General features: G+C 39.5%; 1 protein-coding gene across 1 annotated transcript; it reads right to left on the reverse strand.

Moving 5' to 3' along the window:
- Positions 1-1,344: 1,344 nt before the first annotated feature.
- On the reverse strand, positions 1,345-21,720 carry tars1 (threonyl-tRNA synthetase 1). Its single transcript, XM_034091078.2, has 19 exons — positions 21,467-21,720; positions 20,619-20,696; positions 19,889-20,079; positions 19,216-19,339; positions 17,863-17,990; positions 17,051-17,168; positions 16,906-16,970; positions 14,124-14,202; positions 13,246-13,392; positions 12,503-12,601; positions 9,940-10,106; positions 9,100-9,262; positions 7,615-7,752; positions 3,711-3,788; positions 3,526-3,626; positions 3,056-3,160; positions 2,828-2,900; positions 2,040-2,154; positions 1,345-1,922 (listed from the first exon to the last, which is right to left on the reverse strand). Exons 1-19 carry the CDS (start codon positions 21,524-21,526, stop codon positions 1,774-1,776), a joined length of 2,178 nt encoding a protein of 725 aa, XP_033946969.1. The 5' UTR covers positions 21,527-21,720; the 3' UTR covers positions 1,345-1,773.
- Between the last annotated feature and the right edge of the window lie 1,642 nt (positions 21,721-23,362).

Below are 23,362 nucleotides of genomic sequence, written 5' to 3' on the forward strand. Positions count from 1 at the left end.
TCTCAGGTACATTTTGACCAACAGGAAACCAAACCTGTGAACACATTTTATTTGGTGCTGAAAAGTTCAAGTTGGCCAGAAAACTGATGGGCTCACTTATTTTAATTACCTGCAACTTGTAGAGCAGCCAAAATCAATGTTTTCCTTTGGCTGCATTCAGAGTGGAGCGCCCACTGCCTCTTCTGCAAGGGTGAGTACATCTTTCACTCCAACCTTAGTGATAATGTTCCTACTTAGATGAATGGGAGAAGTCTGCAAAATGTCAATAATTCACTTCCAAATAAAACATGTAACAGTAAGCAGTTTCAGGGCAGGAGTTTCCAAATGTTATAACTGTTAAGTACTTCATGAACACTGAACCTTAGTATGCATATAGACAATTATAAAGATGTTGTAGTCCCTCTTTAGAGTTTTTCACCTTAACATGAAGTACTTTAGCACTGATTTATGTAAGAGCATTTCTTCACAGATGTTAAACTGCTGAAGCACATTGCTCTCACTGTTGGTCTGTTGCAGCTCCATTACAAAGACATGGCACCCACTAGTGGTGGGAATAATAATCGAAGACTGAAAGTGTCATTAAAAACGGTTAAAAAACGAAGTGAAGTGGGCCAAGTACATTTCCACGTTACGAGCAGAAATAGAAAACACTGGAGAAATCTGAAACTGGAGCATTACTACTAATATGCACATATTTGCCTTATCTCTACTTCACTTTTCATCCAGCAATTTGACTCATTTTCTTTCCACGAAAGACGTTGTATAAAGCCTAGTAGACTTAGAATTAGTAGAATTAGGATATATAATATCCCTCATACCTGGATGTGATGATGCAGACAGCAGAAGTAAATGGTCTGAGTTCAGGCAGCATGTAATAATGAGAAGCATCAGCTGTTTACCCTCCAACACATCAACAATTTCCTTCCTGGTGATTCACTACTGGAGGAAGATAAGGCTCCTTTTCACTGTAGCGGAACAGCATCACTCAGAAACTCCACCTCTCTTGTGGAAAATTAAATTTTTCCACTCTAACAATTTCCACTTTGGTGTGGAAATGCAGGATCTCAAACTTGTGAGTTGAGTTGTGGTTTGAAAAACACATTTCACAAGTTATGTAGATTGCTATAGGAGGACCTATAACTTCATATTTGACTAATTTTTCTAGATCTCAGTAACTATTGAAAGCTGCACAAAAAAATGTATTGCTATAATTATGTAATATTTGTAATGCCTATAATAACTCATGTTAGGCTTGTTTGCTGGTGCTCAATTATGAAGAAAATGACACCTACACTACCTTTTAGAAAATGACAACAAAACATCAAATAAAACACAACAAAAAGATTAAGAATAGATCTTGTATTAACAAAATTGTAACTCGTGTACGATTCCCTGAAGAAAGAATGACCGTTCGGACAGTGTAACGAACCATTACCCCTCTGTTTTAAATCAGCCTATGCATCAGCTGTTCAAAGACCTGATCATATAGGAGTTTACCTAAATGTATCTCTCTAATCAGATGGGTTATGGACAGAAATATTGATTCCAAGGAAAACTCAATACCGAATATGATACAAAATCATAGCGACACTGTAAAGAGGTGAAAGAAGACACAATTGTCAAATCAAAGAAAAGTGATTTTCCAACGGGTAAGAAGCAGAGACGAGGCAAAATGTGATAGCAGTACCACAAACTGATTCAACCACATGGTTCTTCTAAAGTTAAAAGCTCTAGATCCTGTTGAGAGCGAGCTGATATCTGAGTGTGGGATGATCAGAAGTCCTCCTCAGCGTTCCGGCTCTTGCAGGTCTTCAGCTGCTGCAGACGCTCGATGCACTCCTCCACAGTGCGCTCGCCGTGCACTTTGTTGTCCCGGGTGCGCACATTTACAGTGTTGCTCGTCTTCTCCTTCTCTCCCACCACTTTTCCAAGCATGCAAAGAGACAAAAAATAAATCAAATCAATATCTAGATGGACAGCGAGCAAGAGATGACAAAGATAAAGAGACAGGGGAGTGAGAGACAGAGTGTTGCACTGACCCAGGATGAAGTTGTACTGCGCCAACTGAGCATTTCTGATCTTCTTGTTCAGAGTGCAGCCGGGGTCCAGGTCCACCTCAGACATGAAGCCGTTGCTGTGGAACTCCTGCTTCACCTGCAACATTTACAACAAATAGTTAAGGCCTCACCAGCATGTGTCAAAAGCTAAATCATTTTGATTAGACTTCTAAAAATTGTTGTTTTTTTCAAATGAGGACTAAAACATTTTGTACATGTTGGCAATTTGGCTGCAATGATGATTGTGTTTCTGCAGCCGTTATGATCACACTGTGTGGACCTGCTGCTTTCTGCAATTACATGGCTATCAGGACTGTGCAGCTGCTTATTTCACAAATTGACTTTTTGTACATACAACACAAAAAAAGACTAATTCCAGGTTCCACGCATTTTAAAAAAGGCAAACAAAGCCTGTAACAACTTTTCTTTTATTATTGCTGGTCTGGCCATCAGTTAAAGAGGAAATGAACAGGTTTTAAACAAGCCAACAGATTAGTCAAATGTGTTTGGAAGTCAAAATGAAGGCAAATAATAACATGATTTATAAAAATAGAAAGAAAGCACAACTCTACTGAGTACTGTCTCAGTTCCCCAAAAGAGAGGAAGGTGATCTCGCTAAATAGAGCTTGATCACATCCCATATGGTCATGACTTTGCCCCATTGGACGTAATTCTTTATTCTTAGCCAACACTTTTATGAGTTCAATGTATGATTTATTCTTGTTTTTGGAGCGGGAATGTGGACCGTAGTAGCTATGGTCGGTGTTTACCTTCTGAGCGTACTCCTCACAGGTCGGTCCCACAGGCACCACCATCACCTGGTTAGGAGAGAGCCACAGAGGCCTGAAGCAGAACATCACACATTCCACTGGTTAGCATTAAAAGCAGTTATCGGTATAAATAAATGTACCGTAAGTCAATCTGAAAATCATTCAGTGCTCAGGAGGAAACAAAAATAAACTTTACAAAAGAAAATAGTTTTATGATTGTTAACGAACCATTTGCCGCCGTAGTTTTCAGTCAGAATGGCGATCATCCTCTCAACCGATCCCAGGATAGCTCTGTGGATGATCACTGGTCTCTTCTTGTCGTCACTATCATGGCTACACAGTTATTTAAAAGGATGGGAGAAAATTAGGAACACACACAAAGAGAGAAGGAAACAGTTTTCTTAAGACAGTAAAAACAGTTACAGGTCATTACCATACATTTTAAATATATAGAGTCTTGAAAATATACATCTCCATAAATGCACATCATATAGTTTAAAGTTTAATTTAAGTCTATCCTATTATCCTATCCTATATTAGCTTTAGATGTTTTTCCATCATCATCCGTCATGAACTAAACTATTTGTTGTCCATCTCTGATAATGCTATGATGTATGTGCATTTGCAGGATCAAACATTTTTTCATATTCCTCTGCCATTTTATTTTAAAATGTTAATAAAAGCAGCAGTAGAGCTACCCGACGTAGGTGAGGTTGAAGCGGATCGGCAGCTGGAAGTCCAGCTGAATTGTGGCACACTGATGGTAGCGGCCGATGGCATCCTTGATCTCAATGTCAATCTGCACAGAAACGACAAGCAATCAGCGGAAGCCCTCCTGCTGTTTCACAGTGAAAGCACATCATTACTGCAGCACACAGCTCACCTTTGGTCCATAAAAAGCTCCATCACCGGGGTTCAGAACCCATTTCTCCCCAAACTCATTCAAGCTGTTCTCCAGTTGCTGGAAAAACAAACAATTACTGTTTAGTTACAATATCAAAGGCTGACCAACATGCAGATAACAGTGGTGTTAAGCACAAGCTGTATACTTGGACCTGACATTTCCTTCATCTGGAACTAATCCCTGAACTGAGAAATGTTAACGTCTCAATAATATTTTATGGTTGCTTGAGGGAGTTAATGAGGTGAGGGAAACATGCAGCAAGTTGTGTTCCAGTCACTGGACCAAGTTGGAGAGTCACACTTTCTTGTATATCATTTTCCACTCCAGCACAAGCACACACAATCAGAAAAAGCCAGTGCTGAATTTAGAAAATGTTTTACTCGGCGAAAAGTGGACTTGCACGTCAATAAAAGCTCTAAACCTTTAAGGCATCTATAATTAACTTTGTTACTGCTCCAAATATTTTATTGCAGAATGTTATTCTTGTTTTGAAGACTGTGACTAACTGAGAGGTGTACAATTATAATTATTATTATGCAGCAGCACAATATCCATCAACAGGTGTTGATTTTTAAAAAGTTACTGCGGCCACTGGATTGATTGTTAATAAAACATGATAAAAAAAAACTCCCACTGCCGCCAGTGGGAAAAGACATTGAAAATGAAGTTACAATAAAACATGAGGACAGACCAATCAAAACACTGACTATAAAACAGGGGCGGAAATTAAAAGGAACTATTTAGCAGTTATAAAATACCAATAAGTACCCGTATACATATTTGACTATTCCCATTGAGTAATTGAGAACATATTAAAGTATGAATGAGAGGACAGTCCCCTGCGGGCCACAGTGTGTGTTCTGCTTCCTCTTTTATGTCATCTCAATAAAGAGAGAGATGACAAATGATTGGGAACAGTGAGGCATAAAAAACCTCATCTTATTCTGTAATGATTTTTCAAATGCATAAAAATAAACTAAATCACTGCCTGCGCCAACCAGAAAAGGTGCAGTCCACATCCATGTCCGAAATGTCCTCATCATTTCTTAGACAGACAACGTAAAAACGGCGATGTGGAGAGGAACGCAAACGTGCTTGTGGCTCGAATCAAGCAAACCATTGCAACCTGCACTTTATGTATGTACTTCTAAACAGTGGAGGAAGAAGTACTTATTTTACTTAAAGGTGGGGTAGGTAATTTTCAGAAACCGGCTCGAGATACACTTTTTGTTATATTCCATGGAATGCTCTTAACATCCCGATAGCAATGAATATTTTAAGTGCTTTGACAAAAAAATCCATAAAAAAAAATTCATCTGTAGAAGCCGTAATACTGTAAAAAGTACAACCAAAAAAAAAGGCCATCCAATCCGTTTAGCCGGCCCGGCTAAACGGATTGGATGGCCTACCTGCCTGTCAGCCTTCCATCGGGGCACAAACTTATCTCGTGCCCTCATTGGTCATGTGCGCGTTCGTGTGTGTTGGAGGAGGTGCTCTGTAAGGAAGTGGCAGATTTTCTCCGGTTGTGTATTTTCAAATTCTAGCGATCTCGAGCCGGTTTCTCAAACTTACCTACCCCACCTTTAAGTTTGAGTAGAAATAATAGAGTGTAAAAATATAGTTACAAATAAGACTGTTACAAGTAAAAGTCTTACTTAAGTAAAAGTACAAAAGTATTGGCATCAAAATGTACTTATTTTGCATAATGTCCCATTGTATAATTATATATTAAATAACTGGATTCACTAATGTGTTTATCACAGCTGGAAAAGTGAGTCTACTTTTAATAATAGCTAGTAATCTGAATTAGGGCTGTGCAATTAATCGTATTTACGATTACGATTATGGCTTGCGACGATTATGAAAACAGCATAATTGACAAAATACGATTATTTTGCTGGGTGCGCTTTCGCCCCTCCCTAAAAGCCCACTCGGCCACGTGGGAGTGACATGTGTTGTGAGTGTTCAGCGCGAGCGAAGATGTCAGAACAAGAGCAGCAACTCGTTAAAAAGAAGGGTAAAACTATTTCCACTATTTGCAAGTACTTTGTCATTACATTTAACATCGCTAAAGATATGTGCCCAGTTAGCACTGTTAGCAACCAGGGCTTCAAGCAACTTGTCAACACGTTGGACAAGCATTACGCGATGCCGTCTCGGAATTATTTCAGCAGGTCTGCGCTGCCTGCACTATATGACAAATGCCGTGAGGAAGTTGAGAGAGATGTGGCTTCAGCTGACTACTTTGCTACCACAACAGACCTATGGTCTAGCCGAGAGGTGCCCAACCAGTCGATCGCGAGATGTGTCTAAAAATAGAACAACAATATTCTGTTTTATCGTTAATGTCCTGTAACATAATCTTCCTGTGCCAGAATAATGCACTTGAACGCATCACAGCTTTGTGATTGGCCGGCGTCACCCCATGTGCGTGGCTGAGGGTCTTCAGTCCAGGTGGCGATATTGTCACCTGCCTGCGCTCATCTCTGAAACCAGACCATGTAAACAGGCTGGTGTTTCTTGCAAAAAATCTTTAAGAGATGACATGAGCAGCCTGAGCAGCCTTACCAGCATTTGCCATGGTGGCCTAAACATTTTTATTTGGTCTTAAATTGTAGTTCAACATTTATTTCCTGTTACTTCTGGACCATGACGGTTGGCCAGCCTTCAACGTTTAACTGAGTGGAATATGTTGAATATGTTTTACCAACATGTTGGCTATATGTTAAGGAGTTTTCAGCAGGTTGTGATAGTGCACTGCATCATATTTGATTTAATTTATCTTGGTCTAATTTATTTTTATTTATCATATTAATAATATATGTTTAGTATGGTTTTGGAAGTGCGCTCCAACATATTTGTTGATCTTGTTTATTGGTAAAATATTATTTGTTTTAAAGTTCAATAAATGGTCAATGAATAATCGTCAAAATAATCGTGATATCAATTATTGACCCAAATAATCGTGATTATGATTTTTGCCATAATCGCACAGCCCTAATCTGAATATATAAAAGTAAATGATCTAAAAGTAACTAGTAACACATTTTCTCAATTAAATGTAGTAGTGTGTACATTATTGGCTTCAAAATAGTGGATTACCAGTATTAAGTAAAATATATATCCTCAAGTAAAGTAACCCAAAATTGTCCTTAAGTACAGTACTACCTATATTACACAACTGCCTCTAAACAATCAGATCAAGAGAAAAACAAATGTAAATACATTCTCGTCCTGCTGTAAAATTCAAGGCATGCTGCATGTCATTAAGAGGCTTGCCTCACTAAAAAGTATTTGTAAATACTTCATATACCGATGCTACTGATACAACAATGGAGTTAACTTGTGGCGCAGACCTTTATCCAACAACTGTCGTTTAGTTTTACAGATCCATCTGTTAGACTTGGAGTTGTCCCAAGAGACACTCATGGTGCAGAGAGCCCAGAGAAATAGACTCATTATCACTCAGTTTAAATGACTCACTCTTGTTATTACTTTCTTTAAGAGTTTAAAACACTGCCTGCTCCATCCCAGAGAAGCATAAAGCTAAACCAAACAAGATGTCAAATCTGGAGCTGGTCCACAGAGGGTGAATTTCATTTGACACCAAAGGCAGACAGTGACAGCACTTGTAGATCCTCTGGAGATGAAAAGGCATTTTCTGCTTCAGAAACTGATATAAGCTCTGCCGAATAAATCTCATTCATTAACATATAAATGTTATCTGGGTTCACACGAGCATTCGCTGTCTGTGAAGTGGCTCCAACATTTCCATTTTGATAATATCACAGATCATCTTCAATATTCTTCACTGAGGCTTTGTGAGAATGTGCCGTTCACATTCCCATTCCCATATGACAGAAACAAGAGGGCTTCTGATTACCTTTTCTGCTTGTTCCCAGACCTCCGGCTCTCCCAGGTACTTCTCTGGTCTTGTGGAGAGGTTGAGTTTGAAAGAGAAGCCAAACACGTTGTACACAGTGCGCAGGAAGTCCAGGCAGCCTTTGATCTCTTCCTCAATCTGGGGTCAAAAACAAAATGTAAGAGGACTAGCATTATCTCTTTTGACATAGCAACACGTTTCATTTCTCATGTAATGATTGCACCTTTGTTTGTTTTGGTATTTGCAAATAATTAAACTATGTGATGAATCAGAATAATATAATATGATAAAAGATCTTCCACTACATGTGACCAACCATGCAACTGTAATTGTTGGCAGCCACAGTGAGCTCGTAGATGCAGCACACCTCCATCCACTAGCAGTTAGCCAATTATTGCCTGACTTCCTTTATTAAATTACAGCAATAGTTGGTTTTGCTGCCAGTAAAAATGTTGTGTTAAATCAATCAGGAATTAAATATAAAAGATTGCCACTTAAACAGGCAGTTTGCTACACCAGGCTGTAGAAGTAGGTGTAGCAGTAGGATTCCTCACTCTTAACCTAGGAATGTGACTCACAGCAGTGCCTGATTTGATTTCAAAAAAGAAAACTGTGTGCCAGCAAGACCCTGATGTACTGAGAGCCTTCAGAACTGTGCTTCTCAAACAGGTTTAAGTTCTTTGCATATGTATATATATTTTTTTTATTATTTATGTATTTTTTTCTTTTTCTGGCTTAGTTTCAACCAAAATATATATATAAATATATATATGCTAATAATAGTAATAATCGATTATTATTCGCCAGGGCTGCCGAATAATCGATTTTGATCATGGTCAGTTTCTGGCAACCCTACCCACAATCAGGATATAATACCACTGCGGCATGTCACTGAACATTTCTAACGGCCACTATCTTCTGAAATCTGTGTACACTTTACATTTGTTTATAGTGAGTCACTGTTACCAGACACTATTACTGTATATGTAAAGTTTCCTGTAACCCTAATCTCTGATTTAAAAAGGTTTAAAACACAGTACTCAAGGTGAGGGGAATTGTAATGTTGAGCTGTGGGGGAGAGAAGGATAATCACATTTTCTGTCATGTGAGTTAAACACTGTGATGGAAATGTTGCTTATTAGTGGTTTTAATATGAAGGAAAGATGTTATCTATTGAGACTTAATCAACAAGGGGAGTCTATGGGAGTATAGCTTACCCAAAGGGAATTCTATATAGCTTGGTTCCCACTTTAGTTAATTACTGTACAGGGAACCAGCATGGTCCCTGGTAGACCCCCCCACAAACACAACAACACAGACTATATATATATATATATATATATATAGTCTGGATTTGGGCCTCGGGCGTTGAGTTTGACACCCCTGCTCTAAATGTAGAGGCTTCATCAGTCATCTCTTTTCATCAGACTCCAGAATGTGTGAACTTGGAATTTGAACTTGTCAGTGCTTGAGTGCGGGCCTCACCTGGTCCATGGTGCAGAAGATATGAGCATCATCCTGCTGGAAGCGGCGAACCCGGGTGAGGCCTGTCAGCGTGCCTGACAGCTCGTTCCTGTGCAGCACGCCGAAGTCGGCCATGCGAATGGGAAGCTCTCTCCAGGAGCGTGGTCGGTGATCGAACATCAGACTGCAGACAAACAGACATTGTGGAAAAACTGCACAAATTACAACTGCCTACCTCGACCTTGACTTATTGCAATAACTGCATATTGCTCTACTGCTTCAATACTGCTGTGGAAGACTGCATTCAATATTTGTTTAAACTGACATCCAACACATTGACAAAGTGTTTTCACGCTCAATTTCCATTTCAGTGTGATCTCCAGAGGGGCTACCGATGTGGATAGCACAAAGATTGGTAAAAAGGAGATAGAAGATTTGACTACAAAGAGCTGCAGCCTGGCTCTTTACACTGCAATGCAGCAGTAAATTGAACTGGGTCATTCAAAAACTGAAAACATGAAGAGAGCGTCAGTCTATCTCAAGTTAAGTGGAACTGGAGGACAATCTATTGTAGCAGTAAAATATGAACCTATTGGAACTATGGATCCATTTAATCAAAAACTGTCTCAACTAAAATAAAAACTGTGTAAACGTTGAAGCTATTCAAGAGTGGGTAACCTTGAGTCTTTTCTCTCATTAGAGGCAGAGACCAAGTCAAATATGTATTTCACACCATAGCATGGCCTGATAGCCCATGTGGAACAGGAGTGGGTGTGATATTTTTTTTATTTTTTTATCTATGATCTTGTCTAGTGTATTGCTTTCAAACATCATCTGAATGTGAGGAAGAGGAGGCCTCACCAGTGTCCCGGGCAGTTCATGGGTTTGAGGGCGAAGGTCTCCTTCTCCACCTCGAAGGAGAACATGTTCTCGCTGTAGTGCTGCCAGTGGCCGGAGGTCTGCCACAGCTTACTGTTGTAGATGTTGGGCGTCACCACCTGCTGGAAACCCCTCTTCCTGTACTCACTCTGCCAAAGACAGAACAAAGGTTTTCTCACAAAGATGATTTTAAAATAAGACTGTTTTGAGCTACTGGCACCTCAAGCAACTCGGCTTCATAACCCTCGCTACACATCACACCTACAGTTTAAACTGCTGTCTACTCCTGGGGTTTGCTGATGAATAGTGCATATCCTCTAAAACATGTATAACTCAAAAAGCAAAGGCTGAGAATTAAAAAAAGAAAACTACCTCTGAGAATGTTTAAACGCTGGTAATGCACCATCAGTTGTCTGATGTCAGTGTTAACATTCAAACGATGTGAGAGAAGAAAAAAAAAGGCAATTTATTTTAGATCCCTACGGACCCTACAAATACTTGGATGCTGTAGGTGTTCTGTTGCTTGTACAGGCAGAGCTGTTTAATAAACACATCTCATTACTCCTCAGTCAGAAATCTATTGTTACCACATCAAAGTAGAATTGCTTTCAACGTGTGCTGCTTTAGGACTGCAATGAATGGAAATCAAGAAAGAAAGTCTTTAAACTAAGAGCAATTCTGTGGCGCTTTATAACAAAACTGCTGCAGCTTTTCTTCAAAGCTGTCAATAATATTTGTTTTACATGTTGTAATGTATTCCAAATACATTCGTCACCACCCGCTTGGACTACTGCAATGGTGTCCTGTTCGGGGTTCCCAACAAAACCCTGGACAGGCTCCAGTATGTCCAAAATTGTGCAGCTCGGGTCCTCACACACAAAGCCCTGGCAGCACATCACTCCCACCCTCATCCACCTCCACTGGTTGCCGGTCAAGTTCCGCATAACTTATAAAGTCCTCCTCCTGACCTACAAGTCCCTCCATGCCCTTGCCCCCCAGTACCTATCGGACATCCTTCACCCGCATGCCCCACCCCGGAACCTGCGGTCTTCAGACGCTGGCCTGCTCACCACCCCCCGCACCAAACTGAGAACCTTCGCGGACAGAGCCTTCAGTGTGGCAGCCCCCACCCTCTGGAACGCTCTCCCTGCGGAGATTCGCAACATCCCCACACTGGACGCCTTCAAAAGGGCCCTCAAGTCCCATCTGTTCATCAAGGCTTTCGGCCCTTAAATCTATCTGTTGTTATGTCTGTCTGACCTTTGTTTTGTTTTGTTTTGTTTGTGCTTGCCCTATTCCTGTAAAGCGACCTTGGGTCCCTTGAAAGGCGCTATAGAAATCCCAGTTATTATTATTATTATTCTGTCCTGGGGGTTGTCAACATGGATGTTAAAATCACCAACAATGACTAGACGGTCAAAGTCAATACACACTATAGGCAGCAGTTCAGTAAAGTCATCAAAAAAGCTTGCACAGTATTTGGGTGGTCTATAGATATTTAGGAACAGAGCTCGAGAGGAGCATTTCAGCTGAAGGGCCACATATTCAAAAGAAGCAAAGTTCCCATAAGATGTCTTCCTGCATTGAAGGGAATCATTGAACAAAATAGCAACTACACCCCCTTTCTTTTGCATTCTTTCCTGACTCATAAAACTGAAGTTGGGAGGGGTTGATTCGATAAGAACAGCTGCACTGTTATTTTGTTCAATCCAAGTTTCCGTTAAAAACATAAAATCGAGATTGTGCTCAGTGATAAAATCATTGATTAAAAACGTTTTTCCTGCCAATGACCAGACATTTAATAAAGCTAGTTTAAGTTTGTTAAATACACCATCAGTAAGTTGTTCTGTGACAAGCTGTGGCTGACATGGAGTCACTGCTAAATTTGATGAACTCACACAAACGTTTGAGTCCTTCCTGTATCTAAGCTGATTCACCGATCTCAATCTATTACCTATCAACACAGATATCGGCAAAGCTACTGGCAGGCAGGGCCCCGGCTTGTCCTGGAAAGAGTTGAGTGCCATACACCCTTGAGCCTGGACCCAGCACATATCAGTAAGAGTTTGCTGCGTTTTGTACACACACATCCTTATCAGGCTTCGGTGACCGCAGATGGTGTCTTGAAGGGGAGGAAGGTGGTTGACGTAGGCACAGTGATGAAAGCGATATCATTATTGTGGGAATAGAGGGAACAGATAAGAGATTTGGCAATAATTGATTATATATGCTTGGCAGCTGGTTTTTAAGAGTTTATCCATATGCCCATCAGTTTCAAGACCTTGACATTAAGCTATATCATTAACATACCCAATCCTTTCCTATTCCTCTGTTAAAAAACAATATGACGCCATACATCATTAAAACTATAAACTTGTAAATATGTGAAGCGGTTATAATTGCATAGCCCTTCTAGAGGACCAAATCTGTCTGTTCTTCCTTCTCCCCATGTCTGTCCAATTTGAACTTTCTAAAATGTACTCCTTTTCTCCAGTCTTAAAGTTTAGAGTGAGATCCCAGCAATGGTCAGACAGCTTTGGCTTACTTGGATGAACTCAATCAGGCTGTTGTAGATGAAGGCCCCCTTAGGCAGGAAGAAGCAGCTCCCTGGACTCAGGTCATGGAAGAAGAACAAGTCTTGCTCCTGAACAAATAGATTAGAGAAATCAAAAGAGCAACCACGCAGGCAAAACTGGTTTCACTTTGAAATAATGAAACAGCTCAGCACATGTTTAATGTTACCAGGGTTTGACAATGTACTGCTCAGATCCCTGTAACACTCTGCTTTAATACTGGCAACAACAACAACAAACACACCCTGAACTGTCAATTCCCCAATTACAATGAAATTCCATATCATTTTACAGTATATAAATCACGTAACAGTTCGACAAAAGTTGATGTCACACAACTGTTCCACAGATTGTAAAGTCCCTCTAATTGAATGCTGCATTATCACTCAAATCTGAAGATGGGACACGGGTTAATTTTTTATAAATGCTATTCTCAGCATTTCTTCTTAGATTGATATATAAAATAGCAATTCATGAAAATTACCAACTTTTACAAATTCACTCAGTAAGTGATACATTCTGAATAGTTGTAGGATAATGAGTACTTCACTGTTCAGAAATGGCTTTGACTATCTTGTCTGTTGAAAAGGCGTAACATCAAACACATTCCTGGCTACAAAGGTAGTATTTTACCTGTATTTCATAACATACTGACATACACTTGCTTCTAAACTTGTAAGAGACTTCTCTACTTTTCTGACCGATAGCTTCTTACCCGGCCCAGTTTGCGGTGATCTCTGTTCTTGGCTTCCTCTTGAAACTTCTCCCATTCTTTGAGCATTTTGGGGTCAGGGAAGGAGATTCCGTAGATCCTCTGGAGGGTTTCCATGTCCGCCTTACCCTCCCAGTATGTAGATGAATTCTAGCACACCATAACAAGAATATGTGAGCTTTCATCAGTCTTATGGGTCCACCAAATCCCTTGGGAATACAATATCAGGTAATGCTGCTCTAGAAATGGGGACACATGTATGGTGGCCCTGAGAGCTCAACAGAGCGTACACTAGGAAAATAAAACACATTTGAATAGACACAACGCAAAGAAACACCAACATAACAGCATTTAGAACAAGCGCTCCAAATAGAGAAGATCACAACAGAAACTATTTCTAGCAGACAATAAAAAGTAGTTAAAAACTGTATTTTTTTTAAGTTGTTCTGTCTGTTGTGTTATGAGTTTGTTGCAGTGCTTATTTTCAAAGCTGTGCATCGATGGATTTGTGTGTTGTCAAATTGCTGAAGATATTTCTCTATTTGCAGTGCATTGAGCTAACGGCCATAGTACATATGTGTTTAATAGATCAGAAGCTCAGAATCAGAAACAGGTTTATTACCAGGTCGTGGTGCATAAAAACAAGAATTAAAAACGCAGGTAGAGAACTAGAAACATATATAGTAAAATATAACATTTACATTGCAATGGAATGGAATGAAATAAAATACAGCTGTAATACAAAATACCAACCATTATTGGTATATTAATAGCAACCATTCAGAGCACAGCCTAAAGACCTTGAAATATTTCCTGGTTTATTTTGCAATAAATACACATACAGTAACCCGTCTGCTGTACATAATGACAGAAAACCTCACCTTGTGGATCTTAAGGGCCTTGATTTTCCCTGTATGTCTCACATGAGGCCCGCGACACAAGTCAATCAGGGGACCACACCTGAAATGCAGAATGTTAAAAGAGTTAATGCATTAAGGGCTATTGTAATAATTACTCAAAAAATAAGAAAACTGTGCTTTTATTTGGGGCCTACAAATGTGCCTTCCTTTTCAGAGGAATCAACATGTTGGTCAAAATGTACATGAGACACAGGGATGTGAGGGTTTCAGTTATATAAAAATAGAAAAATCCCAGAAGCCCCGCAACAACGGTGCCTCACATCCTCAACGTAATCGACTATTTTTCAGACGTGTCAGGTTACAAAATAAACTGGTCAAAGGTCTGAGGCAATGCCCCTATCGAGACTGCCCACCTAGTGTTAGACGTGGGTTGCGGTCGGATAATCCAAAAATCAGCTCCTAACGTCTAACCCTATCGTCTATTCCTTGACCTCTGAGTGAAAGGTCACGGGGTTAAGGAATAGTGGATAGGAGAATTCAAAAGGACTTAGGAGAAGAGACTGCGGTACTTTAGAGAATCCGACTGCACTTTCACTATCCGACGTGTTTATGATGCACCAGCGGACGTCATAAATGTGCGTCTGCTGCTGTGGGGAAACTATGGAAACTACAGTTTTCTATACAGCGGACTAGGGGTGGGCGATATTGAAAAATATATATCACGATATTTTTTCATGTCGGTTATTATGGTTATTTTTCAAGTTACTTAACAGTACAAGCACCTACAAGGTAACAGAAACTAAAACAAAAAGGAGTAACAGACCAAAATAGCATTTCAAGCTGGTTTTATTTCTGAAATGAATCCCTGCATGAACTTCTTATTATGGGAAATACGAAAACGTCTTTTAAAACTACAACTCCCAGTAGAGATGTGCCACAGATAGAGAACATGTTGCGAAACACAATAGCCAGCATGTGTAGTTCTGGGGACGGGGTGGGGGAGGGGGGGACGCGGTGGACCCGTTCAAATCCAGTTTTGCTGTGGTTCCATCCCATTTCAAGTGCTGTTCTAACCCTCAGAGCACACTCTCCAATCACAGAGCTTGAGGACTATCATGGGGTTTGTCAAACAGAGCACATGGTGTAGTCCAAACGATAGCTGGGGATTCTGGGTAGTGTAGTGTCTTCTGCCATCCTTTACTCCGAAAAAATATTTGTTTCGCCGAATCGAAGGGGAAAAATACAAAAGCATTGCACACAATTTAAACCAATCAGTGTTGTGTAATTAACAAGGATAATCTGGTGTTTTTTAGTCGAGTAGTGCAGATATCACTGTAAAATCAATCGACAGTAAGAGGAATACTTACTTCCGGGTGTACAATTCTCCGTTATCCAATGAGAATGGACGCTCACATTGCCTTTAAGAGCAGCCGACGCAAACGAATGCCGTGCTTCCATGAGCGTCAAATCCCGCCACAGATGGGAATACATTGCAATCAGTTGAGAGCTATTTGCTTCCCTTTATGAAGCTGAAGGAGCCTAGGAGCGTCACAACTACACGCCACGGACACTGTCCAAACGTCGCTCCTGGACGATTATGGAGTGAGAGTTTGTTGGCTAACCCTAACCCTAGCCGTACAGGGGATCGTGTCCGTCTCTGTGGCTTCAGGCTTGATCGCCGTTCAAATGACAGTTTTAATGATCTCAATGGGAATGGTTAGCGTTTCATATGCACGCAAATAAAATAAAATATAAGCCAACAGAATCAACCAAGACAATAAATGAAGTGCAATACTGTCTGAATCCTGACTAGACAGCTTTAGAGCATGTCTTTCACATCAGTTTTTTTTTTTTTTTTTATCACGATAGATACGATATCTCTGAAAAAGCATATCGTGGAGACCTAATATCGTCACGACGATATATATCGTCATATCGCCCACCCCTACAGCGGACTACAACATGGATGTATAATAAGAACGAGGGACTTCTGTAAACTCATCTAGAGACTCTGCACCGTGCTCTGATGCTGTTGTTTTATGCTTTATGAACGTGGACAACAGAGAAACATATTCTTCATGAAAGGAAAAGTGAAAGTGAAACTTATGTTCGTCACCCTCTCCCTCCGGTCCACATTAATACAAATGATCCCAATACGTATGAACTATGAACAGATCTTAAAATCAATACAAATGTATTTATTATAAACGTTAGTCCTTAACATCTATCACTGTGTATATCACCATTCAAACATCTTTTAAAAGTTGAACAAACCCCACACAGCTCAGTAAAGACTGTGAAATGTTGACTTTATTTGATCATTTCAGTAAAAACTAACGTTCATATTTCTCTTTTTGATTATAATACTGATGAATGTTCAAAACAAAGCACTTTGGCAAGTTACCACATACGTTTTAAAATGCTTAATAAGCACCGTAACTTTCATGATATAATTTCTCGGTCATAATTGGTTGTTTCCGTGAATGGCCGACTGTTGTGTGACGGCAAATGCTGCGGCTGCAAGGCATTGTGGGGCAGCATTTTCTCCTCTCCTTTCGTCAAGGGAGGTCCAGTGGTTCCTAAGCTAAAGGAGGTTATAAAGGAAGTTTGAAACCTCCTTTCCTTTCATCTAGAGAATTCGAACGGCACTTATAATGGCTGCCACTGAGGGACTTCCGGGTCATTTCACTCCGTTAGGAAGGTTCCTAAGCTAAATGGACTATTCCATTTAGCTTACTGTTAAGCTAACAGTTTTTTACTGTTTGAAATAAAAAACATTTGAGTGCATGGGGCCACGACTCACCTGTACACTGTGGTGGTGGGAGTAGTCACCTTCTCATTGAGAATGCGGCACTTGAACTTGTTGTACTGTTAAGGAGAATACATGCTTTTAGAGTTGAGATAATTATTAGATGTTTAGTTTTTCACACGTTTGTGTTTTCAAATACCTTGAACATTTCCAACAGAGTTTCCTTCTTTATCTCCAGCCTCTCAAAGGGCTGCTTCTCCTTGATAATTTTCTTGCACAAGGTCTCCAGTCCTGGGAAGTCATTGCTTGAAACACCACTGTCAAAGAGAAACACAACAAGAGCATTACATACAATGACTAGTCCTACATTAACATGCAAAGTGCACACAGTGCTAAATTAAGTCAGCCAGGGTTTATAAAGGGCATCATGGATGAGACCAAGGTTTGTTCACCAATGTAATTCTTTGACCTCCAAAAACTTCTAACCTCAGCCAAGCATGGGCAAGTATTTAAAAGTCCTTGGCTTGAGGGGCTTGAGCAATGTCAAATATCCTAGCAAAAATCGTCTCCAAGAAACCATTAGCATAAAAGGACTTCATTAGGGAGGTTGTAGAATTAATTAGACAGCTCTCCTCGCGCTCTCCTGCAGCCTGAATCAGGCAGAAATGCGTCTGTTTCAGGAAAGGTCAAGTGAAAAGTTGTTTACTGAGAAAAAATGCTTCTTCTGAGGGTGTCTCAACACACTTTCAAAGCGCTGGTATTGTTTTGAATAGATTTGCTTTTAGACTCAGAATCCTGCAGGCAGAAATTGGAAGATGCAATTTAAAATCCACACCCAACGAAAATCAGGCTTAACAGCATGTGTGTCATTACAATCCACCCGTTTTGTTTTGCCAGACAGTGAACCCAACTGACAGTTGCTAAGGCTTGAAGTCAAACTAAAATAACAAAGAGCTTATTAACACAACTAATTATACCGACAAATCTGAAAACAAAGCCTGTTTGACTTACTCAGCAGTGCTCTCCAAGAACATGTCGTAGTAGAAGCCGCTCTCGATGGGGGGGCCGTAGCACAGGCAGCCTCCATACACCTTCTCCATGGCTTCACCCAGGATATGTGCGCTGGAGTGCCAGTAAACCTTAATAATATAAAACAAGATATTTCCCGATTAGCAAAAATAGTAGTGCAGAACATCCCTTTGTTTATTAATAATAGGATGCATGTGCTGGCAAATTGGTAAAATGAGACTCTTGAATATGTTCAGTGCTTCAACTGACCTTTTCTTCAGATAAAATATTTAACACCTTTCAGACAATGAAACTGAAAATGGAGATTATAATAGAGGAGCTAGTCTTGTGATTTGCTTAAGAGACCGGTTGCTGCCAATTTTATGACAGTACAATACTGCAGCAGTATTTTACATTCTCACGTCTCCTCTTAATGTCTTTGCTGCTTGGACACTTGGTAAACCACGGAGCTTTGAGGTTTATTATTGATTGTAAACCTCTCATTCATCACTTTAACCTTGCCTTCACTAATAACATGTCAATAAGGTTGAATGAACTCTGCATGATGATGTGTACTGCAAGTAACAACCGAGAAAAAAAGGAAATTATGATTTCATCTTTTAACAAATAATAAAAGTCTAACTTTAGGATATAATTACTATGTTTAAACGTGGAAAACCGGCTAAATTGTTGTATACTACTTCCGAACATGTTTGGGAGACATCAGAGGGGAGTTATATAGTATATGACTGTTTATGAATATGTATCTCATATCAAGTTATATTGAGCAAAATGTATGAAGTACCCTCAATATGAACTTGACCTCAGCATGTACACTATTGTGTAACTTGGAGCCATTACTTAATTTACTAAGAAATTGCAAGAACATGACTGAAAACCCCAGCTGCAAAATAGTACGATTAAATAACCAATGTTTGATTCCAGGGAAATAGGGAGGCGAAATTATGTAGAGTAAAGTTATGCAATACCTGTGACTATAAGAGATTGTGATTGGTATGTTTGATTTTGTTGTAATAAAATATGTAGATTTGGAAGCTACTGTTTCCAGTCTTTTTCTTTTGGTATCCAGAAATGTATACAATTGATAAGCTTTGGGAGACTCAAACATAGTCTCCAAGTTAGTACCATCAGAGAGCACTTCAATTAAAACAAATATTAATTTGTCAAGATATTTCATCATTGTTCCATTTCATAGCATTTGAGTTAAATAAAAGCAGATATGTTTTTAAAAAGGGGGCAAACTATGCATCTAAAATAAAGGGGTTAAAGAGTAATTTACTACAGCAGGAAAAAACAAATAAGCAATGAGTCAGCCAAGGGATGGAGTTGACTTACAGCTTGAGCCTCCTCATCATCAAACTTCAGCAACTGAAGGCTGCAGTCCTCCTCCAATGGTCGGTCCAGATCCCACACACCGTTATTCACTTTAGCAATCACTGTGTTGTCAGCAAGGCCTTGACTGAACGTAAAACAGGAACATATCTCAAAATCTAATCATCAATTCATTGTGTAGATGTAAAAAACATCAATATTATTTTGAATTTATACCAGCAAGACCAATTCATACAAAAAGCTAATTCAAGAAGTCATTCAAATTATGCCTGAGATATTGCATTCAGGACATTGGGATGGACAGTCATCCCAAAAACAATGAATGAATGAAGCAATGCAGCATCCACTCAATAATAGTAATATATCTGCTTACATGTCCTTTTGTTTACTGTGCAGTCTGGTCATGTAAATAAATGTTATCAACATTTAATTTAACATTAATTCAGTCTTGGCACCTGTTGCATATAGACTATCCAACGGCAAAGCTTCTACGACTTTTACTTTAATGAGGCCTTTTGAATGAAGGATTAAAGGCTTTATAAATAAAATTGACAGTTAAAGTTGGGAAATTAAATCCCTGAACCACCATTATGGTTTTCCTTCTTTGTTGTGCTGCATGAAAACGGGCTTTCAATGTAATCATTTAAAGTGACAGGGATCCTATCATCACACTGACCTGATTCCACAGGCCACCTGGTATGGTGTAGTCTTCCAGGATTCGGCATCCACCACTTTCCCATCAGGCAGAGTCACCTTGATGGCCCGGCTGTCCTTCGCAGCCCTCTCAGCCATCAGAGCGTCATGCTCGGCTTTCAGCTTGGTGTACAAAGAAAGACGCTTGTCTATGTACTCGGGGGCTGGTGTAAGCTAGAGGGACACAACAAAAGTAATTCAGGATACAAAACAATGCTGACACTGTATAACTTTCATTGAGTGTCAAGTTTTTTTTATTTAAATGAAATATTTTTCTCTTAGACTAGCCAATATATTATTTTTATTTATCAGCTTGTCTGAGGACATAACAGTGCGAACAAAAAGACAAACCTGCTGTGTTAATGGGCATTACATGTTTAAGATGACCAAACTATTTTCTGTTCTAAAACTTGTATCCATTTGAACTTTTAGCTTTAACTGGGCTATCTCAATGTAATGCCATTGATTCAATTTGACCTCTTATTCATCAATGCACATGAAAATATGAGAAGGGTTTCACCTTATACTTGTTTTGACTATACAAGTATCTGATCAAAAGCTCAACAGCCATGAAGCCAGTGGGAGTCTGCTTTGAGATGTATGAGCATGCAATGAAATGCATCTATTACAATACAGTTATTGTAAACATTGCTTTATTATGATACCTAATAAAATCCTCTTCATTATTTCTGAACACAAATTGAGCAACTTACCTCGGCCCTGCCTGCAGATTGCCCAACAGCATTTTTAGCCTTTTTCTTTCCTCCATCTTTACCGCCTTCAGTCCCCCCCTGTCAGAAAATATTAATAAACTTTATAAAGAAAAAAGTGAATATAGGACACGCTAATTTTCAAGCTGTTTCAGACATAACTTCCTTGATATGAATTACAAACAGATGGTAAAGGTGCGTACACAATATTTTACATTACAATAGTAACATGTAATACTTATATTAGGCACATTTCTATTAACACTGTAAACAAATATATTATTTTGAAGATACCTTCCTCACTGGTAATTATATCGCCTCAAAGCAGAACAATATGGGATTTACAAAAGGTGTATGAAGTAGTCTTCACCACATGACAGAGCCAACCAAGTTGTAAGGCACACTATGGTTATTATTAGAAAGTTGGGGTAGTACCACCCGTTTTAAAGAGATTGCTTTTATATCACAAAGGTGATAATTGCAAGTCCATAAGTGTTGCCTAACGTATCCAGAAACAATGAAACATTCGATTGTCGGAATTTTGCATTGAGTTTGGCGTAAGGCACTCTCTCGAGCTAAGTGTGATGGCTACAATGTCCCAATTCAAACCCGCCGACCAGGCTCGCTTATCTGAATTGTGACTCCATTTTCTTTAACATATTTAAACACAATGAATGGTATCTTTGGAGTTACATGTTAGGCAAAGTCAACATAACTTATAAAAGCTAGGCAGCCGCAATACTAGCACCGCATTGCTGGTGGCTAAATCAATGACAGCATGAATCTGGCTACAGCCTAAGCTAGCTGCTATCTCGCTAATATAACTTTTAGACTCAAGAATGAAGCTTCACCTTTTTTTTCTCGTCCACTTGCATCTCGCTCATTTTCTCCACGACGGCCTGGTCAGCCATAACAAGTGAAAAGCTACCTCACTTTGAGAGATAACTTTAGCACGCCTGGGCAATGTGTGAGTTTATACTGTCAGCACAGCAGTGAGGATACCGGTAAAGGCTGATGACGTGCCCGGATATTGCAATTCTGATGCAATGTTGCCATTGAGGAATTGCTTTGTTTGGCAGAGGCCAGAGCCATATAATAGAAGAGTTACGACAACGGAAGTCCAAAAACGGTTATCGTCACGTGGTTCATGTAGACGAGGATCGTTCCCCGGAAGTTCATGGCGGGCAATGTGAATGCATTGATAACAGGAGATAGAACTACGATTTTTGGTAATTATTAGTGAATAAAGGTTTTGATTTGCAATATTTATACAACAAATCGATATGTGTATGTATTTACATCAATATGTTTTAAAAAATAAAATCGAATTTGCTAATATTAAGTGATAATATTAGGATTAGTGTGAACAACTAGTTTACATGTTAGGCTAACAGTGCCTTGGTTAAAGAGCCTGTTGCTGTTTATTTATAGCTTTGAATTCTTTAAAACCAATATTATCTTCTTAAACTTGTATGGTAGTCAGGAGCATCACTTTCTAATGTTTATTGATATATTTAGAGGGAGGGGATCTAAAGTAATGCTTTAAAATTCAGATTAGATTCATTTCTACCATTTTCTTAAATTCATGGTAGTTTCAGTAATCCCATGATAATTGAGGACACAAGTTATCTAAATGACTAATGTCATCTTTATGGCTTTCAGAAAGGACAGGAGACCGACAGGTGACTATCAAAGGACTAGCAGCAGCAGCATATGATGATGATGATGTTAAATGTGTTGCTTTAGGAACATCCATTGCAAATACATGGAATTCAATAAACATTGAATAGCATATCATGCAGTTTGTCGGTGCCTTTTCCTCCGTGTTGTCCTGGTTTGCTGTGCTGCCTCCTAGTCACCACCATGGTTTGCTGTGCTGCCTGGGGATGCTCAAATCGCTCAGAGAAAGGAGTACGAATGTACAGCTTCCCCACTGACACAGAGCGGAGAAAAAAATGGCTGGCTCAAGTCAGCAGGAGCAATTTCACGACCAACAGCAAAAAAATATGTGATGTAATTATATACAAACACTGCATTTGCACTTTTTCACAAAACGAAAACCACACCATTGGGAAAGCTTAATGTTTTGTTTAATACAAAAAAACAGGGAAAGGCTTGAAAAACACTGAGAGTTGAGACTCAGGGTGCAGGGTGAGGGTCTCAGTGCAGGTATTCAGGCTCCATTGAATCCCCCTCTGGTTCTTGTGCTGAAAGAGGGAGTAACAGACAGGAGAAAGGGTTATACACACACAGCACACCTATTGAATGGGAAATGCCTTGGGGAGATAAGGTGTTTACTTATATAAAACAGTAGTATTAAACTTACCTTGTGTTTTCACTCTCACTTAAGTCCCTCTCCCTTTGCCATCAATCCAAAATCAGCTGAGCTGCAACATTATACAGACAGGTAATAATCAACAGAATCACAAGGACACAATATGGCTCTGCTAAAAACACTCACTCTTACACGCACCAAAGTTATATTTATCTAATATTTAACTCCCTCCACCCCCGCATACAATCCCGTTTAGAAGCCCCTCTTCTCTAATTCAACAACGTTGGACGAAATGACATTAAGAGAACGGAATTTACAATTAAAAGGCTGTTCAACGTGTGTTGCTAACTTGCTTCGGTATGCTAGCATAATCTGTTATCTGTAAACGTTCCCTAAATCTACTAAATTAGGGATAATCCACTGACATCCTTTAATACACATGTTAATTTGAATCAGATGTACTGATAATATC

This window comes from Pseudochaenichthys georgianus, chromosome 9 (assembly GCF_902827115.2).
Source record: "Pseudochaenichthys georgianus chromosome 9, fPseGeo1.2, whole genome shotgun sequence".
Lineage (NCBI taxonomy): Eukaryota > Metazoa > Chordata > Actinopteri > Perciformes > Channichthyidae > Pseudochaenichthys > Pseudochaenichthys georgianus.

Excerpts from the sequence above, each read along its gene's own strand:
- tars1 (XM_034091078.2), bottom strand. The coding sequence starts at position 21,526 with ATGGCTGACCAGGCCGTCGTGGAGAAAATGAGCGAGATGCAAGTGGAC. Across the intron at positions 10,107-12,502 it reads GCCTGATTGAGTTCATCCAA|AGTGAGTACAGGAAGAGGGG; the intron begins GTAAGCCAAAGC and ends TGTCTTTGGCAG. Across the intron at positions 2,901-3,055 it reads GAAAACTACGGCGGCAAATG|GCCTCTGTGGCTCTCTCCTA; the intron begins GTTCGTTAACAA and ends GTTCTGCTTCAG.